This window comes from Lissotriton helveticus, chromosome 3_1 (assembly GCF_964261635.1).
Source record: "Lissotriton helveticus chromosome 3_1, aLisHel1.1, whole genome shotgun sequence".
Lineage (NCBI taxonomy): Eukaryota > Metazoa > Chordata > Amphibia > Caudata > Salamandridae > Lissotriton > Lissotriton helveticus.
The window spans coordinates 454,803,337-454,819,204 of NC_136061.1; the positions used below are offsets into that span (position 1 = coordinate 454,803,337).

General features: G+C 48.1%; 1 protein-coding gene across 1 annotated transcript; it reads right to left on the minus strand.

Annotated features, from left to right (window-relative positions):
- Nucleotides 1-5,076: 5,076 nt before the first annotated feature.
- Nucleotides 5,077-15,069, minus strand: LOC144824615 (gamma-crystallin-1-like). The gene is made up of 3 exons (XM_078683669.1): nt 15,044-15,069; nt 6,745-6,987; nt 5,077-5,412 (listed from the first exon to the last, which is right to left on the minus strand). The coding sequence occupies exons 1-3, from the start codon at nt 15,050-15,052 to the stop codon at nt 5,137-5,139; spliced, it is 528 nt and encodes a 175-aa protein (XP_078539795.1). The 5' UTR covers nt 15,053-15,069; the 3' UTR covers nt 5,077-5,136.
- Between the last annotated feature and the right edge of the window lie 799 nt (nt 15,070-15,868).

A 15,868-nucleotide genomic window follows, 5' to 3' on the forward strand; every position in this document is an offset into this window, starting at 1 on the left:
AGCCTTGGCTAATTCAAGCCCACGTGGTGGACTCAAAATGGCGTCTTGAGTGGACCAGGAGGGTCCGGGGTGCTCCTCTTCTGGAAGGGAGCAAGAACCAGTCTGGAGCAACCAGACCAGCAGCAGTGATGTCGTCGGGCGTCGTTCAGAAGGCCACAAGCCAGCGGGCTAGTAGCCAAACAACGCGGTGAGCAGCAAAAAGCAGAAGGGCCCCACGCCGATCGTGGAGATGCTGGGGGGCTGATCTTCGGTGCTGGAGCTGCTCAGGGTCGGGGCTTCTCGGACCCCAAAGCACTCGCGAGTAGATTACCTGGCGGGCTTGCTGTGAAGAAGTCGTGCAGTCTTGGCAATAGTCGGTCCCTTGAGGTCTCGTCGCACTCACGGTTCTCAGCTTGGCTGTAGAGGTGAGTAGAGGTCGGAGGTGCCAGGGAAGCCGGGTCTTGTCGAGCTGGACAGTCGGATTCCGGAGGAAGGACTTGCAGCAGACCGCAGTGTTCTTAAGGTGGTGCCTGCGGATGCAGGGTGACTACTCCTTAGTCACAAGGGAGAATCTTGAAGAAGAAATCTTGATGTCCTTTCGTAGAAAGTCGTGTCTTGATTCCAAAGATGATCTAATTTGGAAGGGGGCCAGTTCCTACCTTTATCTGGGAAAAGGGGGCTGGCACGCAACTAAGTCCTGCCCTATGGGTGGGACCAGGAGGGGGGTGGTTACACCCCTCTCCTTTGGCGGGCTTTCCCCAGGCCAGGGGCTGGAGTGCCCCTGGAACTGGTTTCAGCCGGCCTATGCACAGTGAACACCGGGGTGCCACTTGCAGTCACCTTCCTCTGTAGCCCTGCCTACCTGGAATACACAAAACCCTGTCTGGGACGGTGCTGGCACCGCCCCTGGCAGGAAACCCTTTGTCCTTGCCTCCTGCTCTGGGAGGACTCCCAGCAGCAGGAGGGCAGACTTGTGTCTCGGTGGCAGCATCCATTTTGTGGATGCTAAGGCTCTGTCTGACTTTAACCGGGGTTACAGGTTACATACATGTCGTGTCCCTCTAGAAGGGTGGAATGCTAACCCCGTCGCCAGAATTGGCGAGGGGTTAGTATTCCAATTCGTATGACACCTTACTCGACATGTTTTGATAAAGCGATACCAGAGTTGGCATATAACCGCGAGGATTATAATGCACTTAAGAGTATATGGTATGCGATATCATGGAAACGGCTAAGGGATGGATCCCGAAAGCCGCAGATAGGCTCAGCTCATGCCAGAGCACCATCTCACACGATTCCAAGCACTCTGCCTTCAGGATTGTTAAGGCCTGCCATAGGAGTGACTGATAGGAGATCTGTGTGTCCATTTTAGGGTTAGATATAGGTATACTATATCTAAAGCAAAGGGTGATTACACCACCTTGCCCCAGCTGTCGTGCAGCCAGTTGTGTCAGTTTAGTTAGTCAGCCCAGGGGTGGCACAATACATGCTTCAGCCCCTGGGAGACCTCTGGGTGCACCTCAGCCCTGGGTACAGGGACTTAGAGAGGGCCCAGTGCCAATTCAGTACCTGAGTACAATTTGGATAGAGAGAACAGCTAGGCTGTGGGTCTGATTAGCAGGCCCACAGTCAGGGAAAGTCGTAAACCAGTGCAGCAAAAAACAAAAATCTGGGTGATCATAGGATTGCAGACCCTACTCTCCTACAATGTCCCTAGAGTTAGAGGCATCATCGATAGGACCTACGATAATGCTCCTCAGGGGCCGTCCACCCCAACCCTCTACACTGAGCTATTGAGTGAATGACGTCTTCATCTGCCAGTGGTGTCATGGAGCCGCCAAACCAGCCAGATCCATCCCCCTCTGTGTGGCCCATCTCCCCTCCAGACCCCCGTCTGACCCACCATGCATGTGAGGACCCCTCAATCAGCTCTGTACCATAAGTGATCAATCCCCTGCTACCACCACTACTCCCCCTATCCCCCGCCCCACCCCCACCAAAACCCCAAGAAGAAAAACACAACACAAAAAACAGAGTGAATTAAGTCCCAAAGGTAAGGGGACATGGCACCAGTCAATAGTTCTCCAGTTCGTGACACAGGAGTTCCTCACGAGCAAGGACATAAAGCACAAGAGGTACCTCTTAGGGGCAGCCCCCTCCGGCGCCTGCAATCAACCCTCTCCGATCCTCACGAGACCGCCTCACGGTCGTCCGTTGCTGCCTTTAGTCACCAGGGCTACAGAAGAAACCGCAGCACACCTCTCCTGCAAGCTTGCTGACATGTCGGGCCTCCTTGCAGGCACAGGCTTGCCCATTCTTTGCCAATCTGCAGAGCGTCGCCGTCGTCTGTTAGTTGAGCTGCTACCGTTGGACGATGAGTTCGGCCGCTCCAAACCCAAAAGGTCCATGGCCACCTCCAAGGATCTTACCTGGACCAGCTTATTCTGCCATCTGAAGATGAGCCGGAATGGATGCCCCCAAGAGTAGGGCACAATTTGCTCTCGTAGGTGAGTGGTGAACGGCTTAAATTCCCACCGTTTCATTAGTGTAGAGGCTGCCAGATCTTGAAATAACAAGGGGCGATGATCCCGGAATTGCAAGGGATTGAAGTCGCGTGCCTTACGGAGGATCCGCTCCTTCAGCTGAAAGTCATGTACGCATACCAAGATATCTGTGGGAAGGGCTTTGGGACCCCGTGGTAATCCAACCGGATGCACTCGGTCCATCCTTATGACTTGCAGGTCGTCCTCATTTAGGATATGCTTGAAGAGTGCTTCCACATACTCCCTCAAGTCCGACCCCTCTCCTTTCCAAGGCACTGCCCGTATCCTAATGTTATTACGGCGGGACCTATTCTCCAAGTCTTCGGTGTGAGCTTGTAGATCTAGGTTCTGCTCTGTCAGACGAATCACGTCTTGCTGAAGTCGATGGATGTCCTCTGCCGTCCCCACATCGTGCTCCTCCAGTGTTGCGACCTGCTCCCCTATGCCATCCACATCCCTCTGCACCTCACGCAGGTCAGCTACTAGCTGGGAGCGCAGCTCCGATATATCCTTCTTAATGGCCGCAAAAAGTTTAATCATGAAGGCCTTAGTTGCGGGTTCTTCGTTCTCACCCCGTCGTGGAGTCTTGTCAGCGACCGGCGATGCAGGCTGCGTCCCCCCTTTCGACATCCCGTCCTTCCCAGGTTTGTCTTTCTTTTGTCTGGTGGTCGCCATATTGACTTGCATCTAGGCCGAAGCCAGATCTCGAGGTAGATATGGGAGGTCACTACACTCGTCCAGAATTGCCCGCTCTCCACACTGCAACGAAGGGCTCTGAACCCAGAAACCGGCGGGCCCCAAGCTCAGTGTCCAAGCCACACCTAGCAGACCCTGTGCTCTCCAACACCTGTCCGCCACGGAGCCCTTCCTTCTGCACACACGGTTCACGCAGTAAAAACCCGTAGGGAGCTGTGAGCAACACCAGGCTAGCTTCGCCTTGAGGTCCCCGCCCCCACTAAGGGCAACTGCCACCGCTATCCACCAGGATTAGGGGTCTTTCAGTTCTCCCCGACAGCTCTGCCGTGTCTCACCACTTCCGCCCTACACAGTTGGTCGTCTCAAAAATGCTCAGCCAGGGGTATCCCACTTCGCGGGGCAAGATGGCGTGGTATCCACCTCCCCAGGGTTCGCTTGCCAACAGAGTTCAGTGCGCTGTGGGAGACGCGCCTCTGTTTCCCCCAGGTCACCCGAACCATGTGCGGCCACTGGGGTTCCAGCCAGGCGGGGGGGGCAGTCTCAAACACAGGCCCTTCGCCTTCCTCCACTCTCCCAAGCTGGGCATGCACCGACCGACGATAATGCAGACCGCGAGGCACACGCCCCCACTCGACTCCTCACCTTTGCTTGTGCACAGATTTGTGCCCAGCGGAGCCTTCCTCCCGATAGGCGCCAGTCTCGTTAGGCGCCAGCTACACCGCCGCAGAGACCGCCTCAGGGCCGCGGCTCCCACTCTTCTGGACGCACCGCTCTCTCCCTGCTGGAAAGGGTTGGGCCCCGCTGACGGCCTCCTCGCTGACGGCCTGCACTCTGCTCGACTCCTCCTGGGTCCGCGGCCATGGGGTTCGTGTGCCGGTAGGCCTCTCAGCTCTGATGGTAACGCGGGATATCAGGCACCGCCGACCCGGGTAAGCGGTGCCGCTCCGCACCTCCTCTCCGCACCTCCTCTCCGCTCAAGCCTCAGGCCTCAGTGTGCTCCAGGGTCTCCAAACGCACCCGCGGTGGAGTCACAGGGCCTCACCAGCAATTAAGGGGGGTCTTCAAGTTAGGCCACTCTGGGCCCGAGGGCGCTCCCGCTCCTGCCTTGGTCACTGCGACACACCGCTGCCGCCGTCTCGCTCCTTCCTGCAGATGGGCCCAGGCCGCCACCTAGGCCTCGCGTGGGTGCAGGCCGCACATCAGCCTACCACGCTGTACGGTCCGCCGGGGTGAAATGGAGGTCCGAATCGCTGCAGAACAGCTATGGGGCACCGGGCACCCCAAATTCGTGCCTGGGTGGGCCCCGCAGAGGGTGCTATACAAAGCGGTGATTCTCGTTGAGCCCGGAGGGACTGTAAAGCACGTCCTTCTCCGCCGCCATCTTGGCCACGCCCCCATCATTTCTTGTTTTTAAATGCATCCCATTTTCCTTGGGACCACTATCTGCTCTGAAAAAAAATATTTTTGCTACCATTCCCAAAGGGGAAGCTTCCAATTTCCAAATGGGATACCACCTACTTGAAGTAGGTGGTAAAATGCAAATGTTTTGTGTCTACATTTGGGTTGCAAAACATTCTTACGTACTGCTGAGATTCGGTATTAGGAAGGGACACCCTAAACACACAACTTTTTAACACCGGATTGGTATGAATTTGCAATTCCAAATTGCGATTTGGTAAGATGTTACCGTATTGTAAATTGGAATTCAAACATACCAAAATGCATTTTACCCATCACAATTGGCCCGATTCTGCATCCGGTAAAATGCATGATACATATGGCCTTATATCAATACACCCAGCATGGTAATTTCATTTTACAATCGGTTTGGTGATAATAATAACATAAAACAAGGGAATTTTATTGTGACATCATTTATTGTGTACTTTTATAGCCTGGCCTTCACATTCAAGGTAACTCAATAATGATCCCTTACTCTCCTGAAAGAACCAACTCTGGGGTTTGAGGCGCCCCAGTCGCTGTATCTCCTGTATTCGCCGGGTCTCAGGTAGTACTGACGTCCTCTGTAGTTGGGTTCTTCATAGAAGACCCAATGTCCATCCTGCACATTACAGGAGTGGATGTCATGGTAATTGAATTGTTCATAAACATGTGGACAGTCTTCAGAGAACTCCATCATCTGACCTCCAAAGTTCTCTCGTTCATAAACCCTTAGCCTGTAGGATCCATTGTGCTGGATAAGAAACAAGAAGAGAAAACTATTTAGGTATAACAGTTTCTAAAACATCCATAAGGTACAGAATAGAACCTAGATCCACATTTCCAGTACGGTGGGAAAATTCTAACCACGATCAGGATATACTTTGCTTTGTAAAAACAAAACGTGTGTCTTAATCAGAAAAATAAGCAAAATATAAATCATTCATGTGATAAAAAACCTTTTGTGAGGAAGTATATCACAAAATAGCAACATTATGATGTTTTAGTAGACTGATATATACCTAAATGCTTAAAGTAAAAGTAATGGAAAGTATTCAGAAAATTTAAGACTGGTGGCTCACATTTTACATTGGCCTTTGCTCATACCTCTGGACTACCATTTTGCTCATACTATGGTTTAAAAAAAGAAGGATGAGATAAGATATGAATTCTAGATTTCCTGAATCTCATACAGAATCCACATAGCCCTCTTGGTCAGAACACAGGTCTTATGTAAGCAGAACACACATGTGCATTGAGTATAGGAAAACTAATTCTTGAATTCTTCTTCAATAGTTCTGCCCCGCCTCCAACCTTGCAGTGACCTTTTTGGCAAGAAAATCCAGTTCTAGGGACAGGAAACCTACCTTACAAGCAGTTGACACTACATCACATTTGATCACTGCCATGCTTTTCTTGTGCAGCTACTTACAATTTGAAAGATGGAGTGCAGCAGACTGGCATCAATGGATATTGCCTTATCCTTTCCCCAGTGAAATTAGTTTAGACTGCCTTTCTTGTGAACTTTCAGACTAAGCACCCACTTTGCCATTCAAAATTTACCTGCAGGTCCGGGTACCTGACGTAGCTTTAAAGTACTACTACATAAACCACTTACTTGAGGGTGTCAAGCAGCATGACCGGATGGTGTCACTGTAACCCATCTAATCTCAAAGCAAGTGAAGGTCAGGCTAAAGGCAGCTGCACAGGTGCTAGTTCCGCAAAGTAATAGTGGTCTGCACTCACCCTCTAATGGTCAAACTACTCCAAAACCATAAATACATTAAAACAGAAAAAAACACACAAAAGGGAGTGCCACAAGAATCAAACTATTGTATTGTAGAGTTTGTTCTATTTGTTTCTTCTCTCTTCCTTTCATGAAGTACACATAGTTCAATGGTGTCAATATCAATGTACTCTTCTCCAATATGAAGATAACATTGGAGCCATGGTATGAAGTCTCAAAACAATTCTCTTTATTACTCTTCAGTCATCAAAGAACCAGATCGGCCTTTGCCATGCAAGATTTACCTGTAGATCAGAGTGTCTTACGTAGGTTTAAAGTATAACTAAATAAACTACTTACTTGAGGGGCCAATCGGCATGACCGGATGGAATCATTGTAACCCATCCACTGCTTGAAGTCAGGGAACTCGCCCCTCCTCAGGTAGTACTGATGTCCTCTAAAATTGGGGTGTTCATAGAGAATCCAGTTGCCACTCTCCACCCGGATGGAGTTGCAGCGACTAAAGAAAGGAGTGAGATCAGGACACTCGGAGCTGCACTCGTGGGAGCGGCCTTGGAAATTCCTGTCCTCGTAGAAGATGATCTATTGTGGACAAAAATAAGACAATTTAATAATACAGAATAAGGAGGACATAGTGTAATAGGACAGAAGGTTTTGGTGATACATTTAAAATGTGTTAGTTATTTCAGTTCAACTCCATTCTGAGAATTTCTTAAACTAGTAAAAGTTCCCTTTCAAGTAATTTTCAATTTTCAATTTTCATTAGGAGTAGGTCTTTGTGAAGTGCTTTTTCATAGTGCATACAGTATGGTGCCACACAGCCCTGGCAATAGTGGGCCATGTTCTTGCATCCAATATCTCCAACAGTGCATTAATTGCAGGGAAAAGCAGGCTGAATGACATTATTGCCTTACAGTAATTTTAGCACGAGTTCCAGAGAGTTCCAGACAGAGCCTGCTTAAGAAAAAGGCTAGAAAAGGGTACCCATCAAAAAAGCAGAAGTTCAGTCAGTCATTTTCTATGATCTCACCTCATTTACGGCCTTATTCGGAGTTTGGCAATCTTCACCTGGGACTGCCGCAGTCCCAAGAAGATTGCCAAACCTGTGGTACACCAGCCCGCCAGATTTCAAGTTCAATTCAGGACAGGGAGGCGGTCAGGGCATCACCGGTCTCACAGCGGCTGTCTGTAAGGCTCATAGGAGAGCCTAATAAGCAGACTACAGCCGTGAGAGAGCCTGTTGCATTACATGCACTGTGCAGCATGCACCATGTTGTGCATGCCACACAGTGCATGCACGAAAGTGCATTTGTAGGAGGGCACAACAGGTCCCCCGCACTCAACCCTATGGGCACATTTGCCCTTGGTCCCTTTTGGGAGCCCCCTCCTTGGCTTCTCGCAAGCTTTTTCATGGGGGTATCACTGCGATGAAAAGGTGTGCGGAAGGGAAACTGATAATATTGGCAGTGGTGCAGGGATTGGCAACCCCTCAATTCCTCCCCACTTTGCACACCGTCTGCATCGCATGATCCAGTGTCTTGGCAGTGCTAGCTGTGTTGTAGCAGGCTGGTTGCAATCCATCGACCGCACTCGGAATACGGCGGTCGGAGCATGTTGGTTGGACCGCCACTGTAAGTACGGCATTCCCAGGACCGCTGTACTCGTAATAAGCCCGTTAGAATGAGGACTTGCTGATGGTAATATAAGAGATAATAGGTCCACTGTACTGGAATGTCAAGGGGGACCATCTTTCACATTGGTTTGTGTCTAAATAAAAGCTTCTGGCCATGTATGTGGGACCCAAGATACGATAGATTTTAACATCCGATTACACAGAGATTGTGTTTCATGAAGAGTAATCCTATAGAGGCAAAATCAGTGCCAGGGCCCAAAGTTTTGCCCAGAAACCCTGGGGTAGCACTTTCAGGGTGCTGAAAACCAAGAGTGCATAGTCTTTATTTTACCTTAAGCCTGTTTGATCTATTAGATGACACTCCCTGCATCTTTAGCTGCTCACTCTTACAAGCTCTTTATCATCATTCTTCTCTCCCTCTGTCATAGTTGTTCGGTCTTTCTCTTCCTCTTCTTTTACCTCTTTTGTGTTTTTCTTTCTTACTTGGATCAAAGCCTCTTGAAGAAAATTTTGAGTGGTCCCCAAAATGAGTGCCCACTTGAAACCTGTGGCCTTGTCACGATTTTTTTTCATGAACTTTCAGTGAAATAGTAATGTTCAGTCTGAATATGTCCCAACTTTTACTCCTGTATACATCAATTATACAGTGACTTGTAGCTTGTATCAGTGCGGCAGTCCCCCTGGGAGTCCCGTGGCCTAAACAAGCTTCGCATAGACAAGTTATTTATCCGGAGCTTGTGCCACAATGATGCAGTGGCCCTGGGGCCTGATGGTGCTCTCTCTAGACTGTACTTCAGTGGATCCAGTATAAGGGAGCAGGGGCTGCGCCCCCACTCCTTTTATGGCTTCCTACTATAAAAGCATATTTAAATATACAACATTTAAATGAAGGTCCGGAAAGTAGGAAAAGTAGGAATTGTTTGGCCTTTTTACAAGGCCTTCTGCGAGTGAGCATGTGCCTGATTGAGCGCTGCTAGGGCTTACCCACCGCAGCCTTTGCCTTTTCTCACAGCCTTAAGACGTCACCTTCCCCTAGAGCCACAATTAAAAACACCCTCGGCCATTTTGCGTCCATGTCTGGGCTTTATATGTCTACATGTCACTCAGCAGTAGTTACCCCACCTTTTACTATCTCCCCATAGGTTGAGGAATGTCCAACAAGCTTCACTGACGACACCCACCCCGTGATGGGAAAAGGATGGACTTAGGAATCATGCGGATGACGTCACAGACAAACATATTAATCAGCCTGTGGTTTCAAGTCACCTTTTATGTAGTGTATTTACAGTCAGAAAAGGAGCCCATTCGTAATCAGGATGAGCACGCACAGGAATCCTCGATCTCATCATGCTGTGGTGACGTGATCTTTTCCAGCAACATGACCAGATCAGCAGCTGCCTCAAAAATCACAGTAACTTGGGAGAAGAAAGTAAAAATCTGTTCACACTCCTGTAAGGATGTGTGCTGCAGTCTAGTGTTTGGAGGGTGGAGCCAGGGGAGGAACAGGAACGGGTGGAGCCAGGGACGGACTGGAGGGCCGTTAGGATAAGGACAGGGACCAGTATGGAGGTATAATAAAGCACTCCAATTTACACCGTAGTCTAGCGTCATTATTGGGGTAGCAAGATGCTATAGCTGGCGACGAGGGTGGGATCGGGCGAACTGTGCAACATGTGCTGATCCTGCTACGCTGCATAACCCTGTCCCCCGTCGGCGCGAGTGAAAGCCCGCCTTTGCGACTGTCGCGATTGAGAAGAGCGTTACGTCGAAGAGCAGGCCGCCAATTATACCTCTCCTGAAGCTCTGTGACCCAGAAGGCTGCTTGGAGCGGTGAATGCCGTAAATGAAAATTCGAGCGCGATCACGCGCAAGAGGAACGGAGCTCGCCCTGCGTGTAGGGGCTTGAGCGTAACGACGGGAGTGCCCACCGGGAGCCCACCCCGGCGGCGATTACCAGAAGCTCGCCCCGCATGTGGGGGCTGGAGTGTGAAGTCGAAAGTGCCCACCGGGAGCTCACCCGGCGGCGACTGACCCGGAGCTGCTCGCCCCGCGTGTGGGGCTGGAGCGTGGAGACTGAAGTGCCTACCGGGAGCCCACCCCGGCGGCAATTGTGAAAAGGCAACAATAAAGAAAGAAACAGCCTCACCTGGAGCGGTAGCTGTACCTGAGAGCGGAAACCGGTGAGTGAAATCCAGCGCTGAGGAACGCAGTTTCTCTGGCGAAGGAAAGGGCAAAATCTCATTGCACTCGAGATTCACGCGGCGGCCATTTTGAAGTCAGGCGCAAGATTTGCCCAATCCCCTGTTAAAGACCCTCGGCGGCCATCTTTAAGTCAGGCAAAGCAGAGTTTGGAGACAAGCATTGGCAAAATACAAGAAGCAAGCATTGGCACATACAAACAAGCATTGGCACATACAAAACAAGCATTGGCAAACAGAAGAAAACAAGCACTGGTCAACCTAAGGAAACAAGCATTGATAAATGCAAGGAAACAAGCATTGACAAATGTACGAAACAAGTAAACAAGCACCAGCAAATGCAGATCTGGAACGCAACAAGCACGAGCAAACACGTATCTCGAACACAACAAGCACGAGTAAAGACAAGTACTAAAGTAAACTTTCAACACTACGCGAAAAGAAATAATCAAAATAAAGAAGCTGAGAAAATAAATGATCCAGAAGCATACCGAGATAGTTGCGGATTTTACCAACCTCAAAGGAAACGACTAGACCAAGGATCACGGCCGAAGAGGGTCAGCAAAGAAGACGGGAAACAAAGGAAACAGTCCTTGACCGTAGCAGATCAAAATCTTCTTCCCTCATGGCGGTGGGAAAAGCAACACAACAATCCAATCCCTGCATTGAAGTGCCACCCCCAGTGACACAGACTGACATTCAGAGTTTGGGTCCTAAATGGAACCAATGGCTGGAATCACTGGATGATTTTCTTGACGCCACCGGTGAGCGAAGAGATGGAAAATGTCTGATACTACTCCTCCAGCTGGTGGGTCATGAGGGCCGACGCTTAATCAGAAAAAATTTTGAGAAGAACACAGAGACCTATGAAAGACTCAAAGAGACGCTACGCGCTCACTTCAACGCAAAGGAAGATGTGGATCATGAACGCATCGCCTTCAACACAGCACGGCAGGAACCAGGAGAATCATTGCCAAACTTCATCACCCGGTTGCAAAGTCTGGTAGAATGCTGCTACTTCAACACATTACAAATGAGGACGCCGTTCGACTCCGAGTAATCAAAGGCTGTTCCAGCTCTAATACAAAGCGCAAGATCCTTCGAGGATATTAAAAGAATTGCACCTAAGTGCAAGACACAAAGAGACCAGGAAAGAGACATCTCTCATGTCTGTGAACAAGGCCCAAGAAACAAACAAAACCAGAAACAGGGAGGGTGAAGACAGGTAAGAGATAAGACAACGGGAGAGACAAAGTGACATGAAATACTCTGAGTCAACAACACAAAAGACCGGGATGATCCAAGATTGCGACAGCCTCACTGATACAACCTCAAGGAGTTATTCAACCTCAGGGAGGTATTCAACATGTGGTGCAAACGATTCTGAAGCAGATGAAGTGTCAAGTGGGACAGATCGCACCAATGGACCAGATGACAGCCTGCCCAACAAACGTGCAAGAAAGGCAAACTATAGAAGATTGGACCAGTCACGTCAACACTGGAAATCGGTACACGATCACACCCGTAACACAGATGTCAGTGCACAGAACAAGCGGGAAGAAGAAGCAAACCGCATAAGACGGACTGATCCACTCAGACACCGGAAAGGGGAAGACAAACGCACCCATGACATCCGAGACAATGAAGAAACTGAGAGGAGGCCATTATCATCACATGAGAGAGGCAGAGACAAAATACCCTAGGATCAAACACAAGGTATAAATATGTGGTTATCAAACAACATCTCCAGTGAGATGACACCGAAGTCACTTCGAGAAAGGTACCCGGAGAAATATCTTAAAGAGAACTCCGACTCTAGGAGCAGCTCGTCATGGCATACCTATTTTAGAAATCCTCCATTCAAGACACACTCAAGGGAACGTTATCAAAGGAAATCGACAAAAGACTCCTCTGATTCAGAAAGCACATCTGTTCGATCCCTCGAGTCGACTGAGTCATGGGACCGACGACGGCCATGGCGTCAACCACCTGAACACACCCCAGAACCAAAGGACATTCTTCCCATCAAGAGTAACGTATCTCACACCAATGTCTCTGAATACTCAATCACTCCACAAGACAACCTGTCATGTCAGTCGCAGGTACATCAAGACAAAAAAAATATACCCTCACCCCTTACGGGGTCAGCGAGGCTGACCCAGCGGGCCTGCAGAAGAAAAACAGATATAGTGGACATTACCCATGGGATGGGAAAGGACCATCCAGTCACTCTGCAAGGAAAGCAAGGCGTGTTAACAGAGACAGATCATCATCAGATGAGAGAGAAACATGCACACGCCCAGACTGTTAGAGGGTTCACCAGTCCCAAACTTGAGTGGCAGTGGGTGAGACAACCAGAGGCAGCGAATGAGTCTCCGAACCAAACTAAGATGGTCACGTCAGACAGCGCCTTACTGTGTGGTATACATGACTTTGAACAGGAGCGCAGTGTTGCCCTCGACCGGACAAGACAAAAAGAAGTCAAATCACATGCGGGTGCTCAGAAGAGAACCAGAACAACATCCCCTCATGAAGGAGATCGAGCGTCAATCGAATAAGAGCCACAAAGGAAGACAGACAACCGACATCAAGCTGAGCCTTTCACAGTCACCTCGGAAACTGAAGATGAGTGGATCACCCAGAAGCTGATTGGAAACCACCACCAACCTGAGCACACGAAGACCACACGAGACGTCTCGCAATTTTAAAGATACACTCCTGTAATAAAGGGTGCTCTCGTCAAGGCGGCGGAAAGCCACACAACGGAAATGGATATGCGTCTCCATAGTTTGAACGGGCGGCCCGCGGACCCGTGTGGCTGACTGAGGAACTATAAACATGTTGGACACTAAGTTTATTTTGTTAACAACGGGGGAGATTTAAGGATGTGTGGTGCAGTCTAGTGTTTGGAGGGTGGAGCCAGGGGAGGAACAGGAACGGGGGAGCCAGGGACGGACTGGAGGGCAGTTAGGATAAGGACAGGGACCAGTATGGAGGTATAATAAAGCACTCCAATTTACACCATAGTCTAGCGTCATTATTGGGGTAGCAAGATGCTACAACTCCTGTCTCTGATTTCCTTTTCTAACTGCTTTCTATCCTCTGCAGCACCAATAAGGTCAGGCCTAAACTCGGTGGGCCATCTCGATGGAATCTGCAGGGATTAAAACAGTCACTAGTAAAGCCACTATTGTAGCTGGTTACTCAATGAGTGATGTTCTGCATGTTTTTGTAAATGGGTGAGTTATTGAATGTCGGGGTTGACTGAGTGGGTATGTAAATGTGATGACTGCTTTTATGAATTGGGCGAATGATAGTGGGAAGCTAGACGCAGATGAGGGAATGTGAGAAGGTAGGTGATTGATGTAAGGTGAATTGTTGAATGTGTATAGGTTAGTAAATGATCTTATGCAAGTAACTGAGTAGATGACTGTGGACATGATAGGTAGACAAATGTTCATTAGAAAAACATAAATGGACTGAAATGCAACATGCTGCCCTTCAACAATATATTTTAATAAATGAAAGTAAAACAGTGAGTGTGTCAGCCAATGTGAATTATATAAATGAGTGGTAGGGTAGGTGACAATGCACGATTGAGTGTGTGAATGAGGTTCAGTGAGCTGGTGAGTGGCACAATGGGTGAATGTGTGGATGGGAGTGTATGGTTCAGTGGGGGAATGTGAGTGTATGGGTGGAGGGCTGAATGAGAGTTGATAACAATTGTGCTAAGAATGAACTGGTAACACTGGTTAAGGTTTGAAGGAAATCTTGTCAGTCACAGGCCTCAGCTCTTACCGGGTCGGAAGGCAAATTGCACTGATACATCCACTAAGCTGTCTGACAAGGCTGATGACCTGTATTTGACCCAATGCTTAGAACTCTAGCTCCCCACTCAGCCTTTCATAAAAACAACACTATTGAGTTTAGGTAAGAATGAATATCGGTCTTTTCCCTCCTGTCTCCTCAATTTTTTCAATCACCAGTCGCCACTAGGACAGCAGTCCCTTCGACCCTACACAGAATAAGTAAAGCAGTATTGCAGCGTGCTGCCTTTTCATTGCCTGTCTCTATTTAAAAGAACCAGACCAACTGATGGAGATTCAATTTTTGGAAAATATAATCCGAATTTCACAAAATGAAAATGCCACCTGGAAACATCAGCTAACTGGACACATTTGTGTAATCCCTTTCCATCAAAAATATTTTTGCTTGTGGTTCTATTGCTTGTATCGGAGATTTCGTCCTTGTGTGTTAAATTGTATGTGTTTTTTTCTGTAAAACCTATTTTTCTAGTATTTTACCATCCTATGTGTTTTTAAAACACTTAAATAGACACGTGATGTTGGTGTTATCTATAAAAAAACAGATATGCTTTGGGAGGCTGAAATGAAAATGAAGATAAAGAAAAACGAGGCCGATTGTACTTTAGAAACGTACACATCTGAAGAGTAAAGTACCGCTCGGGTGATCAAAGGTAGTGGCAGATCACCACTTCTATATAATGTGCTGCTGAAGTTTTTATCTTGATGTTGGTGTGTAAAGACTAAAACCATTCTGTACTGTGGACTAAAATAACGTAACGCCAAAGAGGGATAGTACTCTACGCTTACATATGTAAACAGTTGAACCACACTTACAAACATTGCCCCTAATACATGGTTTGTTAAACTGGAATACCCGAGATAAAGTTTTTAAAACTTGCAACTATATTTTTCGCATCTATTTAATGTATGGGATTTGCGAGGGAGTATACCCTGCGCAATGAATCCAAATTGTTATCCATCCATGGCCTTCCTTTACTTACCTTGCCCATGTTGGCTGCTGGATGGTTGTGAGACCTCGGTGCTGTGGGTGGGCACACAGCAGCCCTTATATACATCTTCACCTGCTACTATCTGCATGAGAACAATTCAATGCAGCTTTTTCTGTCCAATGAGACAAAACACGCATTGTATCACTTTCACTGCCAGTACATTGGAGATAAAGGCGTTGTTCGTTTTTGCTGAGCAGATTTTTGCGTGGGAACACTAAAAAAATACACCATTGTTCTATCATTTGTTGAAAGCAGTACATTGTGCTTCAGAAAACGTTCAACAAAGAAAAACATTCTGGATATGTATCTATACCTTTTTCTGCTCTGGATTGACAGTGCAGATGCCACGAGACAATTGTGTGAACATCACTAGAGAGGTGCTTTCTGTTTTTGCTTCCACAAAAAAGTGCTTGCCCACTGCACAGCTGTGATCATTTTGTTTATTTATTCAGCTGTCTGAGCTTAAACTTTCGGGGGCAAACATATAAAATTGTAAGGCTGTAAAAGTGTCTTAGATAACAAGATAATTTATGGAGTTTGTATTTCTCTGGATGCAGCACCGATGGGAAGACAGCCCTGCGGAATGTATTGCATTCCTAGCACTGTTCCCTTCCAATATTCACATTGGACTTCAGAGGGCAGACTTGTGTTTCAGAGGAGTGGCGGCTCCTCCCCTAAGGTGGAGGAGCGTCCCCCCACTGCTTGAACTGCAAGCTGAATACAAATAATAAAATTATAATAACGTTCATTATTATCATTTTGTTTTCAAGTGCGCAAGATGGTTTGGCGGCCGTCTCAGGCCGACCAAAGCATCAT

Coding starts and splice junctions, on each gene's coding strand:
- LOC144824615 (XM_078683669.1), bottom strand. Junction 5,413..6,744: donor CATGCCGATTGGCCCCTCAA/GTAAGTAGTTTA, acceptor TTTCTTATCCAG/CACAATGGATCCTACAGGCT.